At 32.5% G+C, this 24,213-nt stretch overlaps 2 protein-coding genes across 5 annotated transcripts in view; both read left to right on the forward strand.

The window, feature by feature from the left end:
• LOC130647079 (von Willebrand factor D and EGF domain-containing protein-like) overlaps window positions 1-8,793 on the forward strand; it is a 28,278-nt gene extending 19,485 nt beyond the window's left edge. For all 4 annotated transcript variants that reach the window (XM_057452804.1, XM_057452807.1, XM_057452806.1 and 1 more), the window contains exons 9-19: window positions 1,617-1,802; window positions 2,542-2,759; window positions 2,841-3,019; window positions 3,112-3,389; window positions 4,064-4,304; window positions 4,895-5,031; window positions 5,417-5,683; window positions 5,878-5,992; window positions 6,429-6,783; window positions 7,081-7,121; window positions 7,692-8,793. In XM_057452804.1, coding sequence (XP_057308787.1) covers window positions 1,617-1,802; window positions 2,542-2,759; window positions 2,841-3,019; window positions 3,112-3,389; window positions 4,064-4,304; window positions 4,895-5,031; window positions 5,417-5,683; window positions 5,878-5,992; window positions 6,429-6,783; window positions 7,081-7,121; window positions 7,692-7,984 — 2,310 coding nt within the window. In that variant the 3' untranslated portion in view covers window positions 7,985-8,793. The remainder of the gene's footprint in view (window positions 1-1,616; window positions 1,803-2,541; window positions 2,760-2,840; window positions 3,020-3,111; window positions 3,390-4,063; window positions 4,305-4,894; window positions 5,032-5,416; window positions 5,684-5,877; window positions 5,993-6,428; window positions 6,784-7,080; window positions 7,122-7,691) is intronic.
• Window positions 8,794-16,924: 8,131 nt separating this feature from the next.
• LOC130647723 (uncharacterized) lies at window positions 16,925-22,258 on the forward strand. Its single transcript, XM_057453678.1, has 5 exons — window positions 16,925-17,323; window positions 19,669-19,993; window positions 20,228-20,351; window positions 20,573-20,692; window positions 21,599-22,258. Exons 1-5 carry the CDS (start codon window positions 17,235-17,237, stop codon window positions 22,096-22,098), a joined length of 1,158 nt encoding a protein of 385 aa, XP_057309661.1. The 5' UTR covers window positions 16,925-17,234; the 3' UTR covers window positions 22,099-22,258.
• Window positions 22,259-24,213: the final 1,955 nt, after the last annotated feature.

Below are 24,213 nucleotides of genomic sequence, written 5' to 3' on the forward strand. Positions count from 1 at the left end.
ATAATGGCCTCCTTAACTTAATATAGGATATTGACGTTAACGTAGTGTTATTGACGTCGCGCCGTAACGTCAGAAAATTTAACATATTAGACATGCATTTTTCGGTTACTTCAAAGGAAATTTCGGTAACATCAAAGGAAAATGAACACATCAACTTTGCCTGTCACAGAGACACGGAACTGGCGTATTATTATATAGACTAGTCGATAAGGCCCGTGGAGAAATCCACTTAGGCAGGATAACAGAGAAAAACAACCGTCATTTAAATTTTGATGACGTCAGCAGAGACATGTCAGAACACAAATTGTTTTTTTTCAGAAATGTGTATGCCTGTTGCCTTCATCGTATAGATCTTGAAACGCTGAGCAAGAAAATGTATAGGATCATGTACTTTTGACAAACGGTTGCAGAGATATTAGGGTTTAAAGGTTTTTTAATGACGTCATCAACCCGTCCATTCCGAAACGGATTCGGGGACCCAGGTTTGGAAAAATTACCCAAATTGGTCCTAGGTGGTCCCTAGTTACCCACACGGTGAAAAATCATTGACGTCACCACCTCGTTTCCAAGTTATTTGGCCTCAAAGTTTTAGGTGCACTGTAATAGCTTCATTAATTTACTATAGGATATTGACGTTAAAGTAGTGTTATTTTCGTCGCGTCGTAACGTCAGAAAATTTAACATATTAGACATGCATTTTTCGGCAACATCAAAGGAAAATGGAGACATCCACTTTGCCTGTTACAGACACACGGAACTGGCGTATTATTATATAGATAGCTATTTTAACCGGTTTATACGGGAAATATTTTGTGGCAGCCAGAAAATAAATTTTAAGCGGGACAAAAAATATTATAGATTTCTGAATCCTAAAATCTACTAAGCTCATTACTATATTCTTCCACGCTTTAGGTAGCCTAGTTAACTAAGCTTTCTTCTTCGAGTTCATAAAATGAGTTTCTCTGAAACTAAAGCTTAGACGCAAACGAATGACTCAGCGGAAACCCCGAGTTTAAATTGGACAATGCGACTAATCGCTTCGGAGGCCATTTTAATTTATCTGTGAGTTGTTTACCAAGCTTGGCCACATCTTACTGTGGAAAAAACTTCATAGTTTACTAATGTTTGTTAGGGCGAATGAAACCACTCAATGGAATATTCGGATGAAAAGGGCTTTCCCCGACATGGACACGTGAGCAAAAAACAATAGAATTAGCCAATCAAAAAGCGCGGCTAGATTTTGGCCGCAATAAAATCGTTTGATACCCAGCGTAATTTTTCTTACCTTAACTACTCCGATTTCCCGGTGGTAAGAAAAATTACACGGGGTCTACGTTTTGAGTCCCTTTTTCATATAATACTACGAGCTTCGAACGATGAAGTTTGTTATGATTAGATGGCGCCAAATTTAGCTCTAGCTTACATAAAAACTGAACTTATAAGAAATATCCAAGTTCTTATTTTTTCTGCATTCTAACTCACTTGAAATCCTTGCCTTCAACATCTATCTTCAATAACCTTTAGAATTTACAGATCCAAAACCCTAGACAAGAGCATTTATGACTCTATTCCTCGGCCTGAAAGTTGCACTTTAAGTCGTTAGAATTTTAATACAGGTTCATGTGAGAACACGCCAGTGTGACAGTGTTGCGTGTAATTGTGGAGTAGCTGTAAGAGAAGGCAACGACGTCATTGTTATTGATATGTGTCAAGACAATATCCCTCGGGTGAGATTTGCGAGCACAGATGAACCACAAGTCGGAACGATCATAGAAAGAAATGATAATGGCAAAATCTTTGTTGTAAGTAACTGTTTCTTGGCATGCTGGGATAGCTGCGAATTTAATATTTGCCACATTATTTTCATACAACCTCGATATTAGTTTAATTTCTTAATGAAATGATTTTAAAAAACGTTAAGTATACTGTTAATTGAACATTTGTATGCGTAGCTGTAGATATTTGAAAGTTGTGTATGTATGTGTAACGAATTAGAAGAATTATTTAGACAAACCATAAGGGACAGACTCGTATTCAATGAGTTGTATATTGCTTCTAAAGATTCTTTTTCCATGGAGTAAACTAATTTATTTTGTGTATAAGACCATAAGTTTCCTTAAATTCGATTTTCGTACCAATTTATTTATTTGCTTGCCTTGGAAAGTATTTTACATTTCATGTCTCTGCAAGACACACATTTCATATCCCATCACCAAACTCGCTTAGTTCTTTAACTTTTGTAAAATCAAGTATAAAAATATTTATCTCAAAGTATCAAAAATATTTATCTCAAAGTATCACTTCGTAAATAAAGTGATGGATCGTAGCACAAAATGCTCTAAAAATACTCTTATGTTACAAATGGCGTCCCCGCAGGCTAACAGCAACAAAGTTATTATAGCCCATATATGCCTATGTCTATTTTGAACCACAGCCAAGGATGCAAAGTGTCTATTAATTTCTTTTTCGGATTGTGACTTCAAATTTCAAAAAGTTATACAAAGTCTTAAAGTTTTAATATAGCTTTTGTTTTTCTTTAAGGTTAACTTTCCTTCTGGAGCATTTGTAAAATTTCAAGCAATAAATTGGACAAATCATTGGTTAGCAAATATACAGGTCCAAGTCCCATCAGATGAGTATGAAAGTACCGCAGGACTGTGTGGCAATTTTGATGTTAATACGAAAAACGAGATGGAGGCTAAAGATGGAACGGTTTTTACAGGAAAGGAACATCAGAAAAATTTTACTGAAAGTTGGAAGTGGGTATTTTAAGTAACTGCCTATTTTATTGAAGTTTCTAATACCTAGCAATGATACGAAATCGCTTATAATTTCCGTAGAATCCCAGTCGGTGAAAGTTTATTTTACTACAAAGGAGGTCATTCAAAATGTTTACCTAGTCGTGCTGACAAATATTGCGTATGTGGAAAAAACAAGGTCATTGAATGCCTGAATAAATTTTCTGATGGACCTAAGTACACACACGAAAACGCAGTGGTGATAGGAATTCAGCATCCAAGTAAGTTACACATTGATACGCAATGAATAGTTTTACGAGAGAAATCCCAAACCTCTGTACAATCGTTAACATTTAAACCATATTTCTTTTAGTTTTCGACCATTGTCATCGTCGTGAAAAACGTTCTGTTGCTGATAAAAGTTTCATTACTTTGCCAGATGATGGAGACACAGGAATATATATTTACGATCCCAAACAAACTAATGGTACGATAGCAGATTTTCCAACTAAAACTGGAAAAACTAGAACCGGTACGGAGTACAAATGCACGAAAGCGCTTCAAGAGTCGTCTGCAGGAAAGGCCTGTATGAGCCAAATAAAAGGATATGATATTAGTGGATTTGTTGATCAATGTGTGTTAGACGTACAGGTAGGACAATTTAATTTAATACATAACTCGGCTATGAAAAAAAATTATAAATAAAAGATACAACATTTGAAAGATAACTACAAGGCCATAATGATAAAGTTGCAAAATGCTCATGGAAGATAGAGATCTAAATAAATACAGATTTAATTACCGTCTAACTTAATTATTGTATTTTAGATTCACACCAGTAATTAAGACACTAAATTTAATCTCTTTAATAATAGCCCTCAACCTCGTTCCCAGGGCATTTTGCCTTGTTGATAAAGTTGATAACGACTCCGTAATAACGGCTAAGAGGCCACAAGACCCTGGGGACGAGGTTGAATAGCCGTATTCCGTCTGTCTGTTTGTGTGCTAGAATAAGTCGTATTAAGGAAACACGAAATGCGATATATAAAAGACGGGCGAACCCGCGAATTTATCCGCGGGATACTGACTAGCCTAATTATAATACGTCTGTTTGTAACGCAAAATGGTAACCGCAGTAGTGAGGCCCACAAAATGCGGTAAATATAGGATGGGTAAACCAGTAAATTAATTCACGGGCCATGAATTAGTTAAGTAAAATATTACTTTACTCCTGTTTGGAAATCAGAAGAATCTAAAATATTGAAAAATGAAATTTTTTTAGCTCTGACTTCTCCGTATTAATATCACGTTCGTTATTTCTGCAGGTAACTGATGATTATGAAGTTAGCACTGCATCAGCTATTACTGCAATGACTGGTGATTGTGAAGAAATAACATTAAAAGAATTAAAATACTGGAAGAAGGATTCCACTGGAGTAGTAGTACCTCCTGAAGAGATTGGAAGCAGCCTTTGCACAAATGAGTGCAGTGGTCATGGAACTTGTGAAAATGCCACGTGCATTTGTAAAGAAGATTACATTTCTTCGGACTGCTCAATCAAAAAAGGTACTTATAGGCAAAAAAAATTGATAAAAATGGACCAGATTTTGGCTCAATAATGTATTTTATCGATCGTATTTTTTTATCGGTCGGCTCCTTTACCAACTTGTTTTGTGTCTATTAAGTTACCGATTTTTATTTTTATTTTTAGTGCATTAAAAACAAAAACACTTAAAAATAGTATTATTCATATTTTTTAAATATGTTTAGTCATGCATTTTTGCTTCAAATATTGCTCTTTGGTAATTCTTACAAAAGTTCGTAGGCCAAAACGGCTCAATTCTGCTCAAGGGATTAAGGCTTTTGTGACACGTATGTAATTAAAGTAAAATTTAAAGTTTTAAAACGAAAGATGTTAATACTGAACAGCCAGTAATTAGATATCAAAACAGCTACAATCGTGGACAAAAATATTGAGACTAAGGCAGTTTTTTGGTGGCGAACTTCGAAATTCGTTGTCTTGTCCCAACATATTGTGACCACGATTGTAGCTGTAATGATTTGAATAGTCTAATGATTGTCTTCAAGATCAAAGTCTTCTTTCTTAAAGGTTCAATTAATCTTCTTTTATTAAAGGAAATTTTTTTTAACAATAGGACAAAGTCCAAGGCTATATGGAATACCATTTCACGGGCTTTGTGATATCCGAAAAAGAGATTGCATTCGTACAAGAGTCAAGGGAGCAGATTTTATTGACTCAAAGAATTTGTCGTGTCACATCACAGAAGTAATTGTAAGTTGTAGTTTTATAAATGTCCAATAAACCTTAACTAATTTATAGAATGGTTGATGTATTAGAAATCAGTGCACTTCGACCAAAAATACATAGCTAGAGCTTTATAATCCAGGAAATGATTTTACACGAAATAAGAATACAAATACAATACAGAATAACAATATAATTAAATAGTTGCAACTCAAAAACCTCATATTTTTATTGCGGCGGTCTATTAATAATAAGAAATGAAACTGTCTTAAGTACGGAATTTCAACGGGTAAATTAATTAAGTGTGCATTATAAACAATGCAGAACAAATAAACGTTCTATTGTTTAATTTACTTTGGTAAATCGAGAGAACATTACATAACTCATTATTCACAAAGCATCTTCATTTTAGATCAGTGACAAGCCATATGTTATAACGAAACGCAATAGCACAACTGGTGGTCAATTACTCAGTTTTGGTGAAATAAGTTGCTTCATGCCTCAGACACCTGTTGAAATTAATGGAAATCCTGCAACATCTTATGGAAAACCAACTGGAGGATTTCTTATCAAAGTTTCAAATAACGGTGTGAACTTTACTGAAAACAGCGCATTGTTTTTGGTTTATGATTCAAAATGCATGGAGTGTAACAAAAATTACGAAAGTTGTTTTCAAAAGGTAAAGACCAGTAATTAATATTTTATAAACAAAAATTAGTTTCAAAAGAAAATAGAAAATAGAATACCGTTTTAAAATTAGAGAAATAATTCGTCACGAATAATGTATTGTAATTCAACAATACAATAATTATTCACCGTTGTAAACATTAGTTGTTTTGCAGGAACAAAACGCAGGTTCTTTTATTCTTGTAGCGAAATTCCTGCAAAATAAGAAACTACTGCTTTGCACATGGTGACGCAAATCCAAGTGACTGGTGTCAGATTTGTAATCCAGCACAATCTCTGACAGGTTTCGTCAAACGAACAGGTAAGCAATTATCCAGTGGTAGTTGCCGGGCTTTACTTGCTCTTAGCTGCTATTAAAAGTGACGCATGGCCTGGTGATTATGAAGTATGCTTTGTAATCACAAGGTCTGTGGTTCAGTCCCCAGCGCGGGCATGTTTAGCTAGTTTTCTTACCGCAGCATGCCATGTGATTGCAATGCCGCTGTATACTTAATGTATACATTCGAAACACAGGTCCCACATTAATAACAGGGTTTCCAACATTGAAATGGCTATATCCTGTATAAATATTCGGAATAATAATAAGTATACACCTCCCATTTACAAAAGTTTTAAACTACCAAGATAGAACATATGTTTTGTAATTGAAACAGTTAAGCAATTAAATATTTACTGTTATTTACGTATATTGCTTGCGCATTAATTTTGCATTGTTTTCTATTAAAATTATCATTTAGACAACAAACCTCCAGTCTTCAGTGGTACCAACCTTAATCTAAGGTCATTTAGAAAACAAAAGTGGAGACATGTGATATCCGCATCTGATCCGGAGATGCAGAGATTGCGTTACGAACTTGTTGGTGAAAATTATGGTATGACAGTCTCTTCACATGGTGTTTTAACATGGCATCCAACAAAAGCTGGAAGATATGAATTTATAGTAAAAGCAATCGATCCATGCGGGTTAAGCACCACACGAAACTTTGTGAATGATGTAGAGATATGTTCATGTGAAGGACAGAATGGTGGGATATGCATATGGCAGGGTGACAAAAGTGTTTGCAAGTGTCCCGAGGGATGTAAAGGAGAAAGGTGTGTAACTTCCATAGATAATATTTATCTTATACAAGAATTTACACATTTTTAGACCGTGTTGCTCAATAAAACCTTGCTTATTTGCTCCTTTAACTACCAAAATTGGAATTACAGTTCAATGCTTAAATATAAACATTTTTAATTATGTATATTTTTGTAAGTCTTTTATTTATTATGCCAACAACACTTACTTTTTGACCAGATAGATAACTTAATGATATTATCAGATAGTTACAGTAAGCAGAGAATAGACAAATTTCCTGGCTCTATTATAAATATTTGACACCATTCTAGATGTGATGAAGCTGCAGACGGAAAACTTTGCAAGATAAAAAGTAAGTTGTATATGACATTAAACATTGATAAAAATAACTGCATCATTATTATTACCCTTTTTTTATTGGTTGGTCTATACAAGAGGAAATCGAACGGCGTCATAAGGTATAGAATAACACAGCAAGTGGAAAGAATGCTCATCAATGATAATAAACGCCTTTCTAATAAGAATAGGTTCAATAGAAATATTATGTTACGACACAACATGTCTATTGTCTAGAACAATGAAGATATAAGAATAATGATCACCCTGGTAAACAAAATCGATATTCTCCTAAAAGTGTGTAATAATGATAAAATTAATAAATTATTCATTGCCCTACTGATTAAAAATTAGAAGGAAAACTTAATAACAACACGGTGTTTAGGAAAACAGGTTCTTTTTTACATAGCATTATCTTTGACATAAAAAATCAAAACCATGATTAAGTTCACAACAGGCTTTTCACCAGTCAGTATCCGTTTAGAGTCAAACATCTAATACTTTTCTCTGGTCTTTCTTAAGATAGAAATATTGTTTGAAATTTAGATAACACTAGCATAGCTTTAATATGTTCTTGTTGTTTTAGAAACTACAGTTGAGCAGGCTTCCACTTCTGATAACACCATCACTGTAATTGCTGTGCCTGTCGTGGGTGCAGTCATTTTAATTTTGGCAATTTTGGGTGCCATTTTTCTGTTGTACCGGAAGCAGCATAGACAATCGCTAAATATCAAATCAACAGTTAATCAAACATCTGACAAGAAAGCCAAACTTGATAATAATGGAGTGGTTGCATACAATTCAGATGGAAGCGATAAAGTAGCTATCGGCGGATTCAGGAAGAATGTTGCCTTAGTCAACGAGGGCTACTCGAATTGAAAAAGGGACATTGCGTATTTTAATTGTTACTTAAGAACTTGATTACTAAGTGATATTGAAATGACTATTTAATCATCTTTAAAAAAAGTTTGAAAATATATTAATAGAAAATAATTCATGTGAGGAATAAGACCAAGAATGATTTTTAATATAATTTAATCCTGTGATCATCATCAGTTCTGAAAAAACATTACAAGTTGAATTAGATTACAGAATTCTAAAGCGCCATGTATACTTTTATGCACAAATTAATTACTGTAGGTACGAGAAACAAAAATTTAAAAGTGGTATTAATCCTTAAATAGCCACCATAGGCACAATGTTTTTACCAAATCAAAAAAATATCTAATTGCATCTTTAAAACGATGTTTCACATTTCATTTGATTATGCGTATTTTAGAACATATTTGGTATTATAAAACAATTTAAATAGTTAATTTGAACAGTTATTGTTGTTGTGTTTCAATCATGGCTAAATTAGTAGTAACACAGATAAGAGTGTTTTTTGTCAATTTGACTGACCTATCGTTCAAAAAGATAATTAAAAAGAAACCTACAATGTTTATACAGGAGGGTTTTAAAAAATTCTTGATAATATATGAAAAGACAATGTCGCCCTTCGGAATGAATAGCCACTCTTACCAAATTAAGTTTCTCTTTCTAGCTATCCATCATTTTCTTTTGTGTGATATACGTAATTCTTTTTGGCGCCAATAATTAGTTTTTTAGTTTATTATTTAATGTGTGTAATCCTTTTAGAAATGTTTGATTGCTACATAATGTTGAAATAAATTACAAGTAATGCAAAATTGTCTTGTTCACGTAAAACAAGTACCTTAGAAGTCAAATACCGTATCACACTTTCTTTATTTATTGGACAATACTATTTCTTCATTTATAGCCACCTGTATTTGCTTTAATTACCATTTAAATCTGCAATAATACATTCAGCACTCTTAAAAAGCCAGGAAAAATTAAATGTATGACTGACGGGTAATGTGGAGCAACAGTTTCCTTGCCATTGAAAAAGTTATCACAATTTATGGTAAAACAAGCCAACCGGGTAAAACAAGCCAACCGGGTAAAACAAGCCAACCGGGTAAAACAAGCCAGTGTATAAAATATCTTATAGTTCGTGTTCTGAAAATTTCAAAGATTGTTTAAAATGGTACCAATGGGCAGTTACGTAACTTACCCAAAGTAAACAAAGCACAATATAGAAAGAATCTATATAATAATACGCCAGTTCCGTGTCTCTGTGACAGGCAAAGTTGATATCGCCATTTTCCTTTGATGTTGCCGCAATTCTCTTTAAAGTCGCCGAAAAAATTATGTCTTCTTTGTCGTGAAAAGCTGCGAGTTTTATGTGGTTTGTTAAATGAAGTTCTAGCACAAAGTAACGGAAATTGTGTTTGCAAAAAAGATGGCTGTTCTTTTTAAGCATTTTCTACTCTTTCCTTCAAAATAAATCTTTACAAAAGCATTTAAAAAGGGGCATGGTATATAAATGAAGTATAGAAATATTTCTGTAAGGTTTGTTTATGTTTTTTTTCAGTTTTGATGATATTATTGATGCGAGACATATGTGTTAGCTAGCATCATAAAACCAACAACAACTAGCTAGGTAGCTAGGAATTTATAAATATGTAGCCATGTTCCTTATACCTAGCTAAGTCTCCAGTTTATATTTAAGTGACTAGCTATTAGCTGCTGTAGCTACCTTATGTTAGCTTCAGTTTTATGTTGCTTTTTACATGTTAGCTAATCTTAGTGGTCTTTGCTAAGAATGTGACTGTAACTTATTTTAATTGACATTTTAAGCTTAAATTAACAAGCCACAACAACTTTTAAAAAAGTATTACATAATATTTAAGAAGAGTTTAAGGACTGTTTTTAAGCAAATAATGTATTTTTCACAATTTGTGTATGCAAATAATGTATTTTTCACATTTTGTGTAACTAAACTTATATACATCGGTTACATGCAAAATGACGAAACGATTTTTATTTAACATGTAGTAATTCTGGTACCTTAAGTGTAGTGATTTTTGTTGTATTTTTGTATGCACTTAAATGACTGCTTTTTCTGAGTTGAATTTGATGGGTTTCATATCAATTTTGTGGAAGATTTTATGGCTGAAGACAATATAGAACATGCCAATTGAACTGATTTTTGTTCATGTTTTGATTTGCTCCTCATAAACCTTTGTGTTCTACATTTATTGTAAACTTTTGTGAGGAAGAACCATATATATATATACAATGTTTTCAAAATAATGATTTTTGTTGATTTGAAATTTACTCATTGCTTATTGCTTTTTCGACATTTCAGGTTAAAATGTTTGGTCAAGTCAGTACGGATCATTAGACAAAAAATTGTTTTGTTAACCGGTTAATTTTTACATTTTGTGCATATTTTTGCGGGAGAGGATGGTATGCAACCGAATAAATGATTTTTCAAAGTTCAACTTTTTGTTTTTAGGTGTTTTGTGTTTGTTTAAGTTTGGCTTTTTGATAATGTTCAGGTTGTATTGTTGTATAAGCATTTAGGGAAAAGACAATGTTTAAAATGCGTAAAGAACTTATTTCATAGATCTGTGCTTACTGTTGCAAGCCTTTCTTTTCGACACTTCAGATTAAAATATTGAAGGTTTTCAACATAATCACATAATAAGATGTATACATATTTGAGATATGTGTTATTTCTGACATTATTATTATTGTTGTCGTAACTGTCTGGGTTGTGACTGTCAATGTTGTAACTTTCTACTAACTAGATTTTACACCGTGCACGCCGTTGTTTTTCATATTTTGTCTGAAGTTTTGTTGGGAGGATTTCATGCAATTTGACATTTGATATTTTGTGTTAGATTTTAAGAACTTTTTTGTTAAATTATGACTTATATACTTTCTTTTTATGCATTTTCAGATAATTTTTTTTAGTAAAAGGCATATTCAATATACTGAAATATTTGCTGATGTCATCAAAATTCAAATGACAGAACTTTGCAATTGTTTTTCTGCCTAAGTGGATTTTTCCACGGGCCTAATCGACTAGTAAGAAAATAAACTCATAGCATTGAGAAAAGTAAATATAATGCTATTTATTGCTCAGTTGTACGCTATATCCATACAGGTTTAGGAAAACTCTATAAATGTTTCCGTATTTGGTGTTTGCAAAGCAATTTTATTATTTTATGCTCCCCAGTGTGTAAGGCCTTGGGTTCAAACCCAAACCGATCATGCCAGAGACCATAAAAGGGTGAACTTATCCTTTCTACTTAGATAATTGATATCTTTAGGCTGTTGCCCAGTTGAACGACTGTGATGTTCTCACGAATTTTGTAGCTGAAATAGGAGATTTGAATGCACTAGGGTCCCGGTCCACGCAGGATCCTCGTTGATAGCAGCACCATTAACTGAAGAAGCTATCCTGGGTAAAACTTTCAATAAATATGAGCCGTAACATAACAAAACTAAATAATCAGTGATCCTGGCCAACTACTGTTTCTGTCACTTGCTTACGTTTGGTCATCACTTTTTCACTCGCCAGAAATCTTAGCCTAATCTTGACGTCAGTTAAATCGATCTTTTCAAATGGCTTGCTAACTCGATCTTTTTAAATGGCATGCTTACTTAACACGGCCACCTTTGAGAAAAACCTAGGTTATTAAAGGAAATATAATTGTTAAAACCCAGATTCTGGGTTGTAAAATGGTCACGTGAACAGGCCTTTACACGGGTCATGATCCTATTGCCATTTGGATGCCAGAAAGATATAAGATGGGGACGCCGTACGAACACATGGTTGTAATTTTAGGCTGTTAGTATATTAACTAGTCAATAAGCCTGTGGAAAAATCCACCTAGGCACAGAAAACTATGGGAAAAAATTTTAATGACGTCATCAATGATTTACAAAAAGTTTATTTTAGGATTTTGATAACCCGCAGCATGCATCTGTCGTTAGCTTAAAACTCAAAAACATCTACCAATGTAGAATAAGCCGCTGCCACTATTATGTAGAACCTGAAACACTAATCAAGTAATTGTATAGGATTGTCTACTTTTAACGAGCATATTTATTATAAGGGTATGTCAATGGCGTCATCAACCCGTATCCTCCAAAACGGGTTGGGGAAAAGCCGGTTTCGAAAATTGTTCCCATTTTGGTCCCAAGTACAGTCTAGCCACAGAAAATGACGTCAGTTAGTCAGTTTTTGACCTCAATTTTAATCTTAACACAGGGTGTGTAAACGGGTCACATGTCATTATAAGTAAACTTGCTTTAAACCTCAGTATAAAGATGGCGAATAGACCTGTCCTTGCTTGGTTCTCACCAACTGTTTTTAATGCATTTTTAAAAATTTGTTTTAGTTTTTTTGATTTTATGCACCTAAAAACACGCTATTTAGCGCCTTGCGTGCTTTAAACGCCCATTTCTTATTGACTTTGTAAAAAAATGGACTAACTTGTTTAAATTCCAGTATCCGCCCCGAATGAGGCGCAGATTATTATGGTGTTTCCGGTGTAATATTTTTTTTGAAAATAGGCGCACAATATTATGGTCTTTCCGGTGTACTATATTTTCCAAAAGATGACTTTCCACAACTTTAGCTGAAATAGAGACAAGTTTACAACTCGTTTCTACCCTGTCATAGCAAAAATAGTTGGCCAACATTTTTTGGAGAACTTTTCCATTAAAAGTGCAAAAATAAGTATTACTCCGGGCTGAGTGATTAGTCATCCATATAAGTATAATAACCTTTTTGTGAAAAAAACTTTATCGTAACTTCGGTTAAACAGAAACACAGGAGACAATTATTATTAACATTGAACTTAGCGCTTATTACATGTAAAACAGGTTTTTGAAATGAGAGAAAACGACAAAAAATACCCTGGCATTGTTGAATGATTTTGGCCAATATATGCCAGATTATACGAACACGTCATACGTTAATTTATGCAACTAACAATGGCGGAATTTTAGCGGGTAGAATTTTATGTTGCAGCCACATAAAACGTACTGATATATTGTTTATTATTATTCCGAATACTTTTAAAGGATATAGCCACTTCAGAGTTGGAAACACTGTTATCAATGTGGGTCCTGTGTTCGGAATGCATACATTAATTAAGTATACACTGGTAATACCTACCCAATTTCCCTCACATGGCATGGATTGATCCGTAGCTGTGGTAAAGGCACTTGCTGAAAATGTCCGCACTGTGGACCGAACCACGGACCTTGTGATTGCGAAGCAAACTCCATAACCACAAAGCCACGTAACACAACTAAGCTTGTGTGTCACAACTAAAATATACAAGAAAAATTTTCTTGCTAACTGCAATAAGCGTTTATCAACTTTAAAAAAAGGTGTGCTGTCGTATTAGCAGGTTACATAATGCTTTAATATAGTTTAGCTAGCTTTCCCGAATAAAGATGTTCTTTTTTGGATATCGTTTTTTATTTCTGAGCAGGCATACTCAAAAATGTTTACATTACTTGAACATAAAGTGTTCTTGTTTATTCTGTTCTGAGTAATGTAGAATCAAACTTTTTAATTGGGTTTTGTGTGAAAAAGACAATTAGAGAATTCTTTAGAAAATCAGGTTATTTAATTTTGTGAGAATTGCGCAAAGCGTGTTTACTTTTTGTATAAAAATGTCCAATATTACAAAATAGAAATTACAAGTAGAAAACTTTCTGTCTCTGTCCATTTCGTTTACGAAAAATTTTTCTAAAGTGGAAAATAGCTGTTAAAGTGCCCAGTGAAGTGGACTATAAAAAATACTATAAATAATATAAAGTTGAAGTAAAGACTTGAAGTAAAGAATCTTGCTATAACATGTTCTTAAGTTTGTTTAATAGATTTGAGTCGAAAAATATTTTCACTATTATCATAGTTCCTGAGTTTAGCCGTTTTCAGGGACACCGATAACCGATTTTTGAGAATGTATCAGTTTTAATAAAGATATATGTGTAAAAAAATCTCATGATTGAAACTTAGGGTCTAAATAAAAATATGTACCATGCTTGACTGGTGCAACACAGCTTCTTATTTTCTTATGTCATAGAAATCTACTCTGTCAATAAAAAAATCGCAAAATTTCACTTCAAATGGGACAATTTTTTTAAACATACATTGTCTTTTTAAACCTGTAGGTGGAGTGAGTAAATTTTCCTGCCTCTGCATGAATATGGTTAAGGTATTATTGAAATTCATAGCTTTCTCAGAGACACTTGATTCCCTCTTCTCCAAGTTTTATTATACTCCCTTTCTAGAATAAATTCATAATTTATGTACATATGTGATAAAGTTTTGCAAATTGGGTCCCCCAAAAATAAATATTTGTAAGATTTATTCTTGTACATCTGATTTTTACAAATATAGTGCTATGGCATTTACGGAGGAATAAAGTCCTAAATCCTGCAGTAGGTTTTTCATCACCTACTACGTGCTAAGCATATTAAAAACCTTGTTTTAGCTAGTTTCTAGCTACAAACACTTGCTAAAAGACAGGTATGTTATTTTATTATTTTGGCAGTCTGCTATTCTTTCTTAATGTTTAGCACAGCACCACGACTAAGTTAATTATGTTTTAATAAATCTAACAAAGTAACACCAATACGTTTTTCATAAATTTTGCTAGCTTTATAAAGTTTTGTTTATAAAACTGATTGATTACGGCGTCATGTACCATTATTTTTAATGTGAAAAAGTGCTGGCTTAAATAAAAAATTCATGATAATTATGCAAAAATGTGAAAGCCAATCGTATTTCAGAATCCGGTCAACGATACCAGGGTATTTCGACGTCATTTTCATATGAAAAAGTCAAAAAAAACCTGGGGACGAGGTTGCAGACCGTCGTTACCCCGTCCGACTAAAATATCAATCATTAATTTTATTTTACAAAGTAAGTTTTCCTAACAGTAATAAAGGTGTCACTCCCTACTAAATGCATTTACCATATGAAATATTGATTAAGAATTTTGTTGTAGCTAGCCAAACTGAGTTTCGCTACTTTTTCTTTTCAACCAGAGGTAGCAAAAGCTAGCTAGAGATCAACAAACCCAACATGAAAATAAGTATTACACCAAACTTTAAAATAATGAGAATAAATAAGATTAGTTGCCGCTAGCTGGCTCCAATCTACGTTTGTAGCTAAAATCTTTAAATTGTTTTTTCAGATTTACACATCGCTAGTAAAAGTGATAAAATTATCGTCTTAATACGCAAAGACATAGACACAATGAATAAAATATCTTAAACGTTGACATAACTGAAATTTAGGCAGTTAAAAAATTATACTTACCCAACCAAATATTTGTGTTCGCTTTAAAAAACTTGGTTCGCAACTTGATGATAAATACATATGGTGTCCTTGAACTTAGTTCCCTCGAAGACTCGTACCTTAACCCCCTTGAGTTTGGTTTTGTTGAACAAAATCCGCTTCGTTAAAAACATAACTGGAAACGATTATTTGATGGAGTATCTAGCATAGCTCATCAAATAATATTAAAATAACAGTCTATAGCAATTTTAGTGATCAAATTTGTAACGCAGTCTTCCTTCTTTCTCAATTTCACGAATATCAAGATTCGCACACAGCCGGCGTAGCGTTAAGTCTCGGGGTCAAGTTGGACTTTAAAAGTCATGACGTTGTGGCAATCGATAAAAAGTCGGGAGAAGGAGAAGAAGAAGAAAAAGAAGGAAACGACCGCTCGTTTAAATAAGATTTGTGTTACATCCGAAATCATAATAATACGGAAAAGGTGTTGTCTGTGACTTTTGCGACGTGGATTATGTTTTTCTCAATTTTAGTCTATGAATTATCACCTATTAAATTGTTTTTTTTTTTATGAATAAAATTATTCGGTAAACATTAAAACAATATTGACGTCAAAGGAAGTATATAGTGGAGTTATTGCTAAATTATTTGGGTGAAATTAACTATTGTCATCTACTGTATGGTAAGTAAGGACCACGTGGGTCAAGACTGAGTCTAACTTCATAAAACTGATTCAAACCATCCGTTTCTGAACAGACTAGTTAATGGCGTCTGCACAATAAAGTCAATGGGTAAGCAATATTTACGAAAGTTTTGTGTATATTGGTTCGTCTTTGCTGGCGTCAGCAAAATTTTAGAGCCTTTACATCTCCTAAAACGTTGGTTAAAACACATGATCCTATATATTATTTTGATCACAGTTCCAGTTTCTGCGCAATAAATACTTCCAGTCTCTGCGCAGGTTAATACGCTCTTCAGAAAACCTTTTTGTACACGTACCGGTGACGTCATCAAAATTTCGAATTTTTTTCTTCTATTTTGCCTTTGCTTAAATGAATATTTCACGGCTTTTTTAATTAGTCTCTCACAATAATACGAAAACTGTGTTCGTCTGTGGCCGTCAAAGTGGATTATGTTTTCTACAATTTTATTTAAAAGAGCTTTTATAAAAATGTTCTATATTGGAGAAAACGTTTTTATACTTTTATTATTTGGCTACTACAAATCACGTGATAGAATGAAATAATTTCATTAGGTAAGAACTTTCCTGTTGCATTTTAATTGGCTGTGACGTGTTTTAAAACCTTGTGAACGTAGTTGCTTTGTTATAAATTAACTTGCTGCGAAAAGTAAAGGGAAATTAGACATTATCATTGTTGTTGTCTATTTCATTTAAAATATTTTGTGTGCAATCTATTAAAAGAAATTAAATAGCAACTGAAAATATTAAGTGTGTTCTCCCGTATGCTGGCATAAGTAGTTATGAATATACATTTATGCTACTGACTAGAGTATTGATTTTCGCCATTTTTTCTAACAAAAAGAGTCAAGTTTCATGATTGACGTAAACTCGTTTATTCTATCATGGTAAATTATGTATTATTGAACATCAAAACATTTCGCTTTAGAAAATTCATATTTAATGGATAAGTGGTATATTCGGAAAATATTGAAATTCCAGAATAGTTCTTATCTTTCTCCCTTGGTGTGAAGCACTGAAAAAACGGTTGGTGCAGTATTTATTAATGCATGTCGAAGACAGGTACGCTAATGTGTATAAAATAAAATCTAACTTTCTTGCTTGCAGGTTTCAATAAAAAAAAAACCAATTACATGTATAATAGGTATTTTGTATATGATGAATATGGACTTGCTTTAGTTTAGCCACAATTGACGTGCAGAATATTAATATGAATAATATGATACCCAATACATACCAACTTAAATGTTGGTTAAATGTTTCAAATATCTATATCGTGGCAGTTTAAGTTAGCAAAAATCACAAACGGACAAGACAGAAATTGGAGAATGAAAAGTGGCTACAGGTTAGTCTTTACCTTTATTTTCTTATCTTTAAATTACGCTTATATATTCTTTTTGTAGTCAATTATCTTTTTCTTACTGTAAGGTAACTTTTAAATTCTGTAGAGCTTCCATCTGCAAAAGCTGAACCATTAATTAATAACCAGGAGTTTTTTAAGAATAATAAGATTACCGTTCGCATTATATTCTGTCTTCTTCTTCGCATCTTAATATTTTTGTTTTATGTCTTGCCGTATGTTTTACAAGTCTCTTATCTAGAAGTATTATCATATCAGGCATGAAAATAAAAAACACAAAGACTTTTAGAGATAAAAATTATTTTTTTCCAGGACTATCTACAACAAATCCTCTCAATCATTCTCAATCTTAAGACGCTTTACAACAAAACATGACGTTATATTACTGTCATATAAGCAACACAAAACAATAATAATTACATCATTTTCCACCCAGTCGGGGTTAAAAAAGAAGCTGTAAACAGCTTTTGAAAAACTTTAGTTTGGTATTTTTCAGTTTAAATTCCTTAAAAAAAAAGATTGATAAAAATGACTAACATTTATGTGAGAAACTACATCTCTTCCTAATTTTATATTTTTTTTCAAGAAAATTTAAGAAATGTCATCAAAGAAATTTATACGGTTAACATGGAATGTTTTTCTTCACAAAAAAAAAATTTTGATTAGTGTTAGTTCAATTGTTTTTATATGGTATACTCATGTTAATTAAGTATTATCGTATATCGCTAGCATACCTACATTTCCTTCAAAGGATAACTAATACTTTTTATAATTTTAAAAATTGCTTTGACTGGAATGAATATGAAAATCACACTTAACGTTGTTTCTTTAAAAAATAAGTACAACCAGAATTCAAAAATATAGACTTTTTTACATGTTGAGGAAGAAAAAAGGAGAACAGGATTAACAACATTGGAATGTAGACAGAACTAGTCTTTTAAGACGGAATGTTTAATAAATAAAAATGGAGGTTTCTCTTCAAAGAAAAAGTAGCCGCTATAGAACTTCTGTATTCTCCCATTTACATGGATGATAGAAAAGACTGAAACAACCACCTATGAATGTTGAAAAATAATGACTTGTGAATTTAAAAATCCATTCCCTTGTTTTTTTCGAAAGAATCCCAGAAACGTCATTAAGATTTTGCACAAATGGCGATTTACTAGTTTTCAAGTGTCGTGATTGACGTTCTAGCATGGTATAGTATTGATTATTGAGCATTAACGTATCTCACTGCAGCAACTTTGTATTTGACTCGATGAATAACTAATACGTTCTAAATAAATTAATTTGAAAATAGTTTTTATGTATTTCAATCGGAGCAATAAACAACGATTGATGCAGTATTTATATTTTGTTTATAAAGCGACAATATTACTGTATATGCAAATGAATATAGCTTAGCTAACTATTTTAAACTTAAATTTAATTTATTCTGTAGGTGACTAGTTGCCGAAAGCTGAATGGCGCACAAAACAGCCCAAATATTAAATGCAAAATATTTTCTCATCACAATGTCTATATTCTGCTCTGTCCTTTTGTTTTTACCACTATAAAATATCAAAAAACGATAAATATTAAAAAGAAGTTCGCGGGTATTGTGAGTAAAATATTAAAATTCCGTAAATAAAAATTATTTTCAAATTCGTCAATATCATTTCTTGACAGTATTTAAGAATAATAAACTTAAGACTTTTGAGTTGAGGTAAGGTTAATATAGTTCTACTAGTCGTTGCCGTGGAAAAATCCACGGGTTCGCCCGTCCTTTATATTTACCCGTCACAACAAAGTGGATAAAAATATATCGCATTTGATATTCATGTTTCCGTAACATCATTTTTTAACTCAGCAGGGGGTCCGCGCAGAGACAGACAGACTACGGCTATTATTATAGAGACTGTGCAATTACACCTTCTAAAAATAGCAAAAAACTCACTTTTCAAAACAAGAATTTAAACTTTCTATAAAGTAAATAGGTAACTCTATTGCTAAAAACAAAGTTTCAATACAGAAAAATTACCTGTTAAATGTATTATACTTGTCTTAAATAGGATGAATACGTGCCTGCTTTGGAATTTAAATTTTAAATTAACCACAACTGACGTACAAACTATTAATACGAATAATATAATACACAATACAAAACACATTTTAATGTGGCAAATATGTTTAAAAAATGTATTTCTAGCCAGTTAGCAAAAAACAACAGACAAGATAGAAATAGGAGAATGAAAAGTGCCTGTAGGTTAGTGTGTTTTTTACCTTTGAATCATAGTAATATTTTTTCCTTGTGCTCATTTTTCATAGAATTTAACTTTTAAATTCTGTAGGATTGTTGTGTGCACTCTCCTGCTGGAAGTGCACTATTACCTAATTACTGGGAAAATCTTACGATTATCATGTGGATTTTATTCCGACCTCTCCTTGTTTTATAAAGATTCCCGCTTAACGGTTGGAATCCTTGACACTTACCAGGTAGAAGATGATCTTAGTTGCGTGAAGAAGTGCATTTTGAATGGTGCTTGTCAATCGATTAATTACAATGATTACGCAAAGATATGCGAATTGTTGAAAAATACGACTGCTGAGGATAACCTTGAAGCTACTTATGCTACTAATTGGACCCATTATGAAACTGATCCTAATAATCAAGAGGTAAAGTTAGTATCTCCATTGCGCCCCTTTCTTTTCTTAAGGATTTCTTCCCAACTTGTAAATTGCAAGCATAATTAGTTAACAAACTTTATGAATCAGCAAGACCTTTAACCATCAAAACATGGTATATCATGGCAAGTCATAGTAAACGATTTTTGTCCTTAGTAAAATTAGCAAAACTACTTTGTTTACCACATACACGTAACAAGTTCATACAGTATCAAATCTATTAAGGTTGGAGATGTTTGTTCCAGCACGTCGCCTTGCAAAGGGCATTATTGTGAGGACATTTGTGAACCACCTGGATTCAATTGTACATGCAGAAATGAAACACATGGGGAACGATGTGATAAACTGCGTACGTTACTTATGTTTTATGGCAAAAACGAATACTAACATTTTTGTTTGTCCATAATATCAAGTGGAGCTTTGATAAGCTTAGATGCGGAAACATGGCGGTCTAAGCCTTGTAATTAATTTATTTACATACAGGAAGTTCGTAAAAAGTCCTTGCTTCTGGCAATATAAAAGATAAATAGCTCTTTGTCAAATTACTCTGTAATTCTGTTGTCTCTCTAGAATATCCTGCAAAGTCGTGCAAGTGGATAAATGAAAATCATCCCACTTTGAAAAGTGGCTACTACTGGGTGCAACTGCAACAACCAACGTTAGTGTATTGCGACATGGAAACACTGGGAGGTAATTTGGCTGTTAAATTTTAATGAGAACCTTTTTTTTTGTCCGATACACTATATTTAGAAAGAGGGAGGATTGTGGATATATAATAACTAGCTATTTAAATGATGTAGCAGATGTATACATGCATCAAAAACCAAAGTTTCCTTATTATTTCAAGATTACAAATTAGCATATGCATCAAAAAATTAAAGTTGAGAAAGAAAACAAAGATCATAGTATTGTTTTTCTAAAATATTCACTCAAAAGCTTTAAAATCCACGGCACGTAAAATAAAAATTAGTTTTTTTTCCGTCAGATCTCTCACAAATATATAAATAAATGAGTAATCGTGTAATCCTCTCCTCTCGTGCATAATAAATAGAGAAATACCAACATAACTCATTGGTTCGCAACAATCCTTTTTATAATGAATTTTTTGGCCATTTATCGAAGCATAGGCAGATGCGTTGGCCGAACAAAGGAAAGTTAAAAATCACTAGTTGTGGTTTCTGGAATGTCTGCATCATGAAACATTTAATTCGATGGCCCGCGAAGGTTCAGGAAGTCGAGAAAATTTTTTTGTAAAGATTTATATCAAAGGTACGAGTAAATTGATGAAAAACAAACAGCTACTTACTTACAAAAGTCAACCATCTTTCATGGTCATCCTCACTTAACAAAACTTTTGTTCCAATCAATATACAGACTTGTATAGTGACATCATATATACAATTTTAAAAAGTATAACTATTCCTTGTATAAAGGAACATCGTCAAAGGGTATAATTTTTAACCGTAACGGTTCCTTAAGGCATGACATAAACCAAACCTGTTTTAAGATTTTGTATTAATTTAGTAAATATTATACAGGATAAAGCCACTTCAGTGTTGGAAATCAATATTTTAAGATAGGATTACTTATTAATAGGAGGATGGACAAAATTTGGCAACGTCGTGCAGAATGGCTCAATTCCAGATCGAAATCTTACAAACCTGATCAATTCAGATAACATCTCATTACTCAATGATGTTTCAACGGGCAGGTTTCTCTTGACTGTGTCCGGTTTGGGTGAATTACGAAAATTTATTAATTTCACCCAACTTCGTTTCTACTGCCGCAAACCTTGGCATAACAGAACGATACATATTGCAACAACAAATGACTTAAACGGTACAAAGGTAGTTGACTACTTTTCTGGCGTAACTGAGACTCGTCCTCCATCATGTCACTCCTATGAAATACTTCCCGACGATACGTCTTATATTGCGTTAAAGTGTATGGAATGGAATTCAAAAGTGTGGTCTTCTCATCGCGGGAAATCACTGTATGATCACTTTGTATATATAAATATCATGTCAATTTGTTCGACCAAAGACTCGAATGTGATGATCATAAAAATAAAAATAATCCAGATTATGATTCTTTAGGAGAATGGCGGTTTTTTGTGCGATAAAAAGACATTTAAATTTCACCTTATAATAAGCAAAGACACACGATATTTAAAAAAAATTGGCGTTTTTTGGAGGAATGCTGTAATTTATAAAATTTGCACTTTAAAAAGGGGTTTCAATAAACGCAATAATCTGATAAGACTTGATATTTAGCTTTATATCTAAAATTCAGGTAAATTTAAAATGGTGACGTTTTCAAAGGTTTCTAAACATCTCTATTAATTTTGTAGCATAGAAAAGTCTCTATAGGTTTTACGACAAACTTCAGAATCAGGTCGACAACTTATTAAATATATGTACCAGAAATTTACGCACCTTTGCCATTTGTATATAAGTAGTGAATCTGCCACTTAGACAACAGATAATATAATAGTGTCAAAAGATCTACCATCTTGAAATAAGCACGCTTTGATAAATAAATAATTATTTTTAGAAATAAATAAACGCTTATCACGCGCAAATTTTTTGGAACTCAGTTTTGAAAGATTTCCGGGAAGGAAGGGCTTTTTTAACAGGAAACTTCATTTCAGAAAAGATGGTATTTGCTAGTACAATATTTATAGTAAAGTTACTTTTAAGAATGCCCTTCTTCGGTTTCCCTCTGAAATTTAGAATTAGCAAACTGATCTCCCTTTTTTTTAATTTTTTTACTAATTTTTGGAAGACACATGCACCTGTAAATATTATATGTAATATTATACAACAACAAACAAACACAACAACAACAACAACAACAGTGACAAAATCAACAACAACAACAACTAAATCTCATTTCTATTAAGAAGTACGGTTTATTTAGGTGTTTATTTAAAGAAAATTAGATTAGACGATCTTTTGGGTGTGCTAATTTATGTGCCTTGTGTGTCCAAATTTCTACGTGTCGCAGTGCGTTACGTACTTTAATGTACTAGTGTTTCAGGTGTCTTGACTTGTCATGTTCCTTCGTTTTCTCGGTATATTAAATAAAAAATACATCCAAAGCTACCATAACGCGTTTTATCAAGCTAACCCTTTGATCAATAAGCTAGATACAAAAATATATTTGGTAACATTTTTCATTAAAATAAAAACTTCCTTATAACGATTCTGGTGCCATTTAAATGATATGTAGAAATATTATTCTATTCTATGAAGAGAGTATATATTAATATATATTAAATATATAGAGTGAAATATATCTCTGTAATAATGTAATGATATAATTTCTGGATCTGATGATGTGTTTATTGTTAACCATATCGAAAAAGTAGATTTTTTTTAACGACTAATGTAAAATATAACTTCCTAGTTAGAGAAGTGAAGCCAGGTTCACATCAATGCCAATAGCGCTATCCTTTCGTAAAAATTTATGCATGCAAATAAGAAATTCCAGAAATAAAAATATTCGAAATGATTCTAACTTATGTGTTCACATCAAATAGAACACGAAGTCGTATTGGCTTTATAACTATGGACTTTTCCGATAAGGACATGGTCTACGAGATTTTTTATGATCTAAATGATGAGAAGAAGAAGACCAAAAATTTAAAAAACAAAAAAATGGTCCAAAGAATTGTTTATTTAAAGAGAATCAAAAATGCATTTTGCTAAATGCATCATGTTTTGTTTTCTTCAATCAAAGAATTTTTTGTTTCGATTAAACCTTTAAAAGCAATTTATTTACGTCATAAGTTAATAAATATCAAGTGGTGTTGCTTTGATGTTCAAAAACTTAATATGTAATTTTTATGTAATTCGTACGAATACTATGAGAAGAAAATGACATGCGAATAAGGGAACTGTTCACACTGTAACATGCGAATTAGCATAAGATTTAGCTATGTTATTCTCATTGGTGTGAACATTGCTTAAAGGACACATTTTGAGATATGTTTATGTGTTAATTTAAGAATTTTTTATAACGAAATGTTAATCAAAAGAAATGGAGAGAATATCAAAGGCACGCATGCACGATTGGAAAATAGTAAAAATTATCTTATAATAAAATTTTTTTCCAACATAATTTAATTTTTTTGTGTTCTTCGGGAAGAATTAAGATGTACGGTCTTAAAGATAATCTATTTTCGCCCCTGTTGAGAAAAAAATGTTTGT

This window comes from Hydractinia symbiolongicarpus, chromosome 6 (assembly GCF_029227915.1).
Source record: "Hydractinia symbiolongicarpus strain clone_291-10 chromosome 6, HSymV2.1, whole genome shotgun sequence".
NCBI classification, from domain to species: Eukaryota; Metazoa; Cnidaria; class Hydrozoa; order Anthoathecata; family Hydractiniidae; genus Hydractinia; species Hydractinia symbiolongicarpus.

What these genes read in the sequence shown, in the direction of transcription:
- LOC130647723 (XM_057453678.1), top strand. Translation starts at nt 17,235, where the DNA reads ATGTTTCAAATATCTATATCGTGGCAGTTTAAGTTAGCAAAAATCACA. An exon ending in GGAACGATGTGATAAACTGC is followed by an intron (nt 20,352 to 20,572) that starts GTACGTTACTTA and finishes TTGTCTCTCTAG; the next exon opens with AATATCCTGCAAAGTCGTGC. An exon ending in CGACATGGAAACACTGGGAG is followed by an intron (nt 20,693 to 21,598) that starts GTAATTTGGCTG and finishes ACTTATTAATAG; the next exon opens with GAGGATGGACAAAATTTGGC.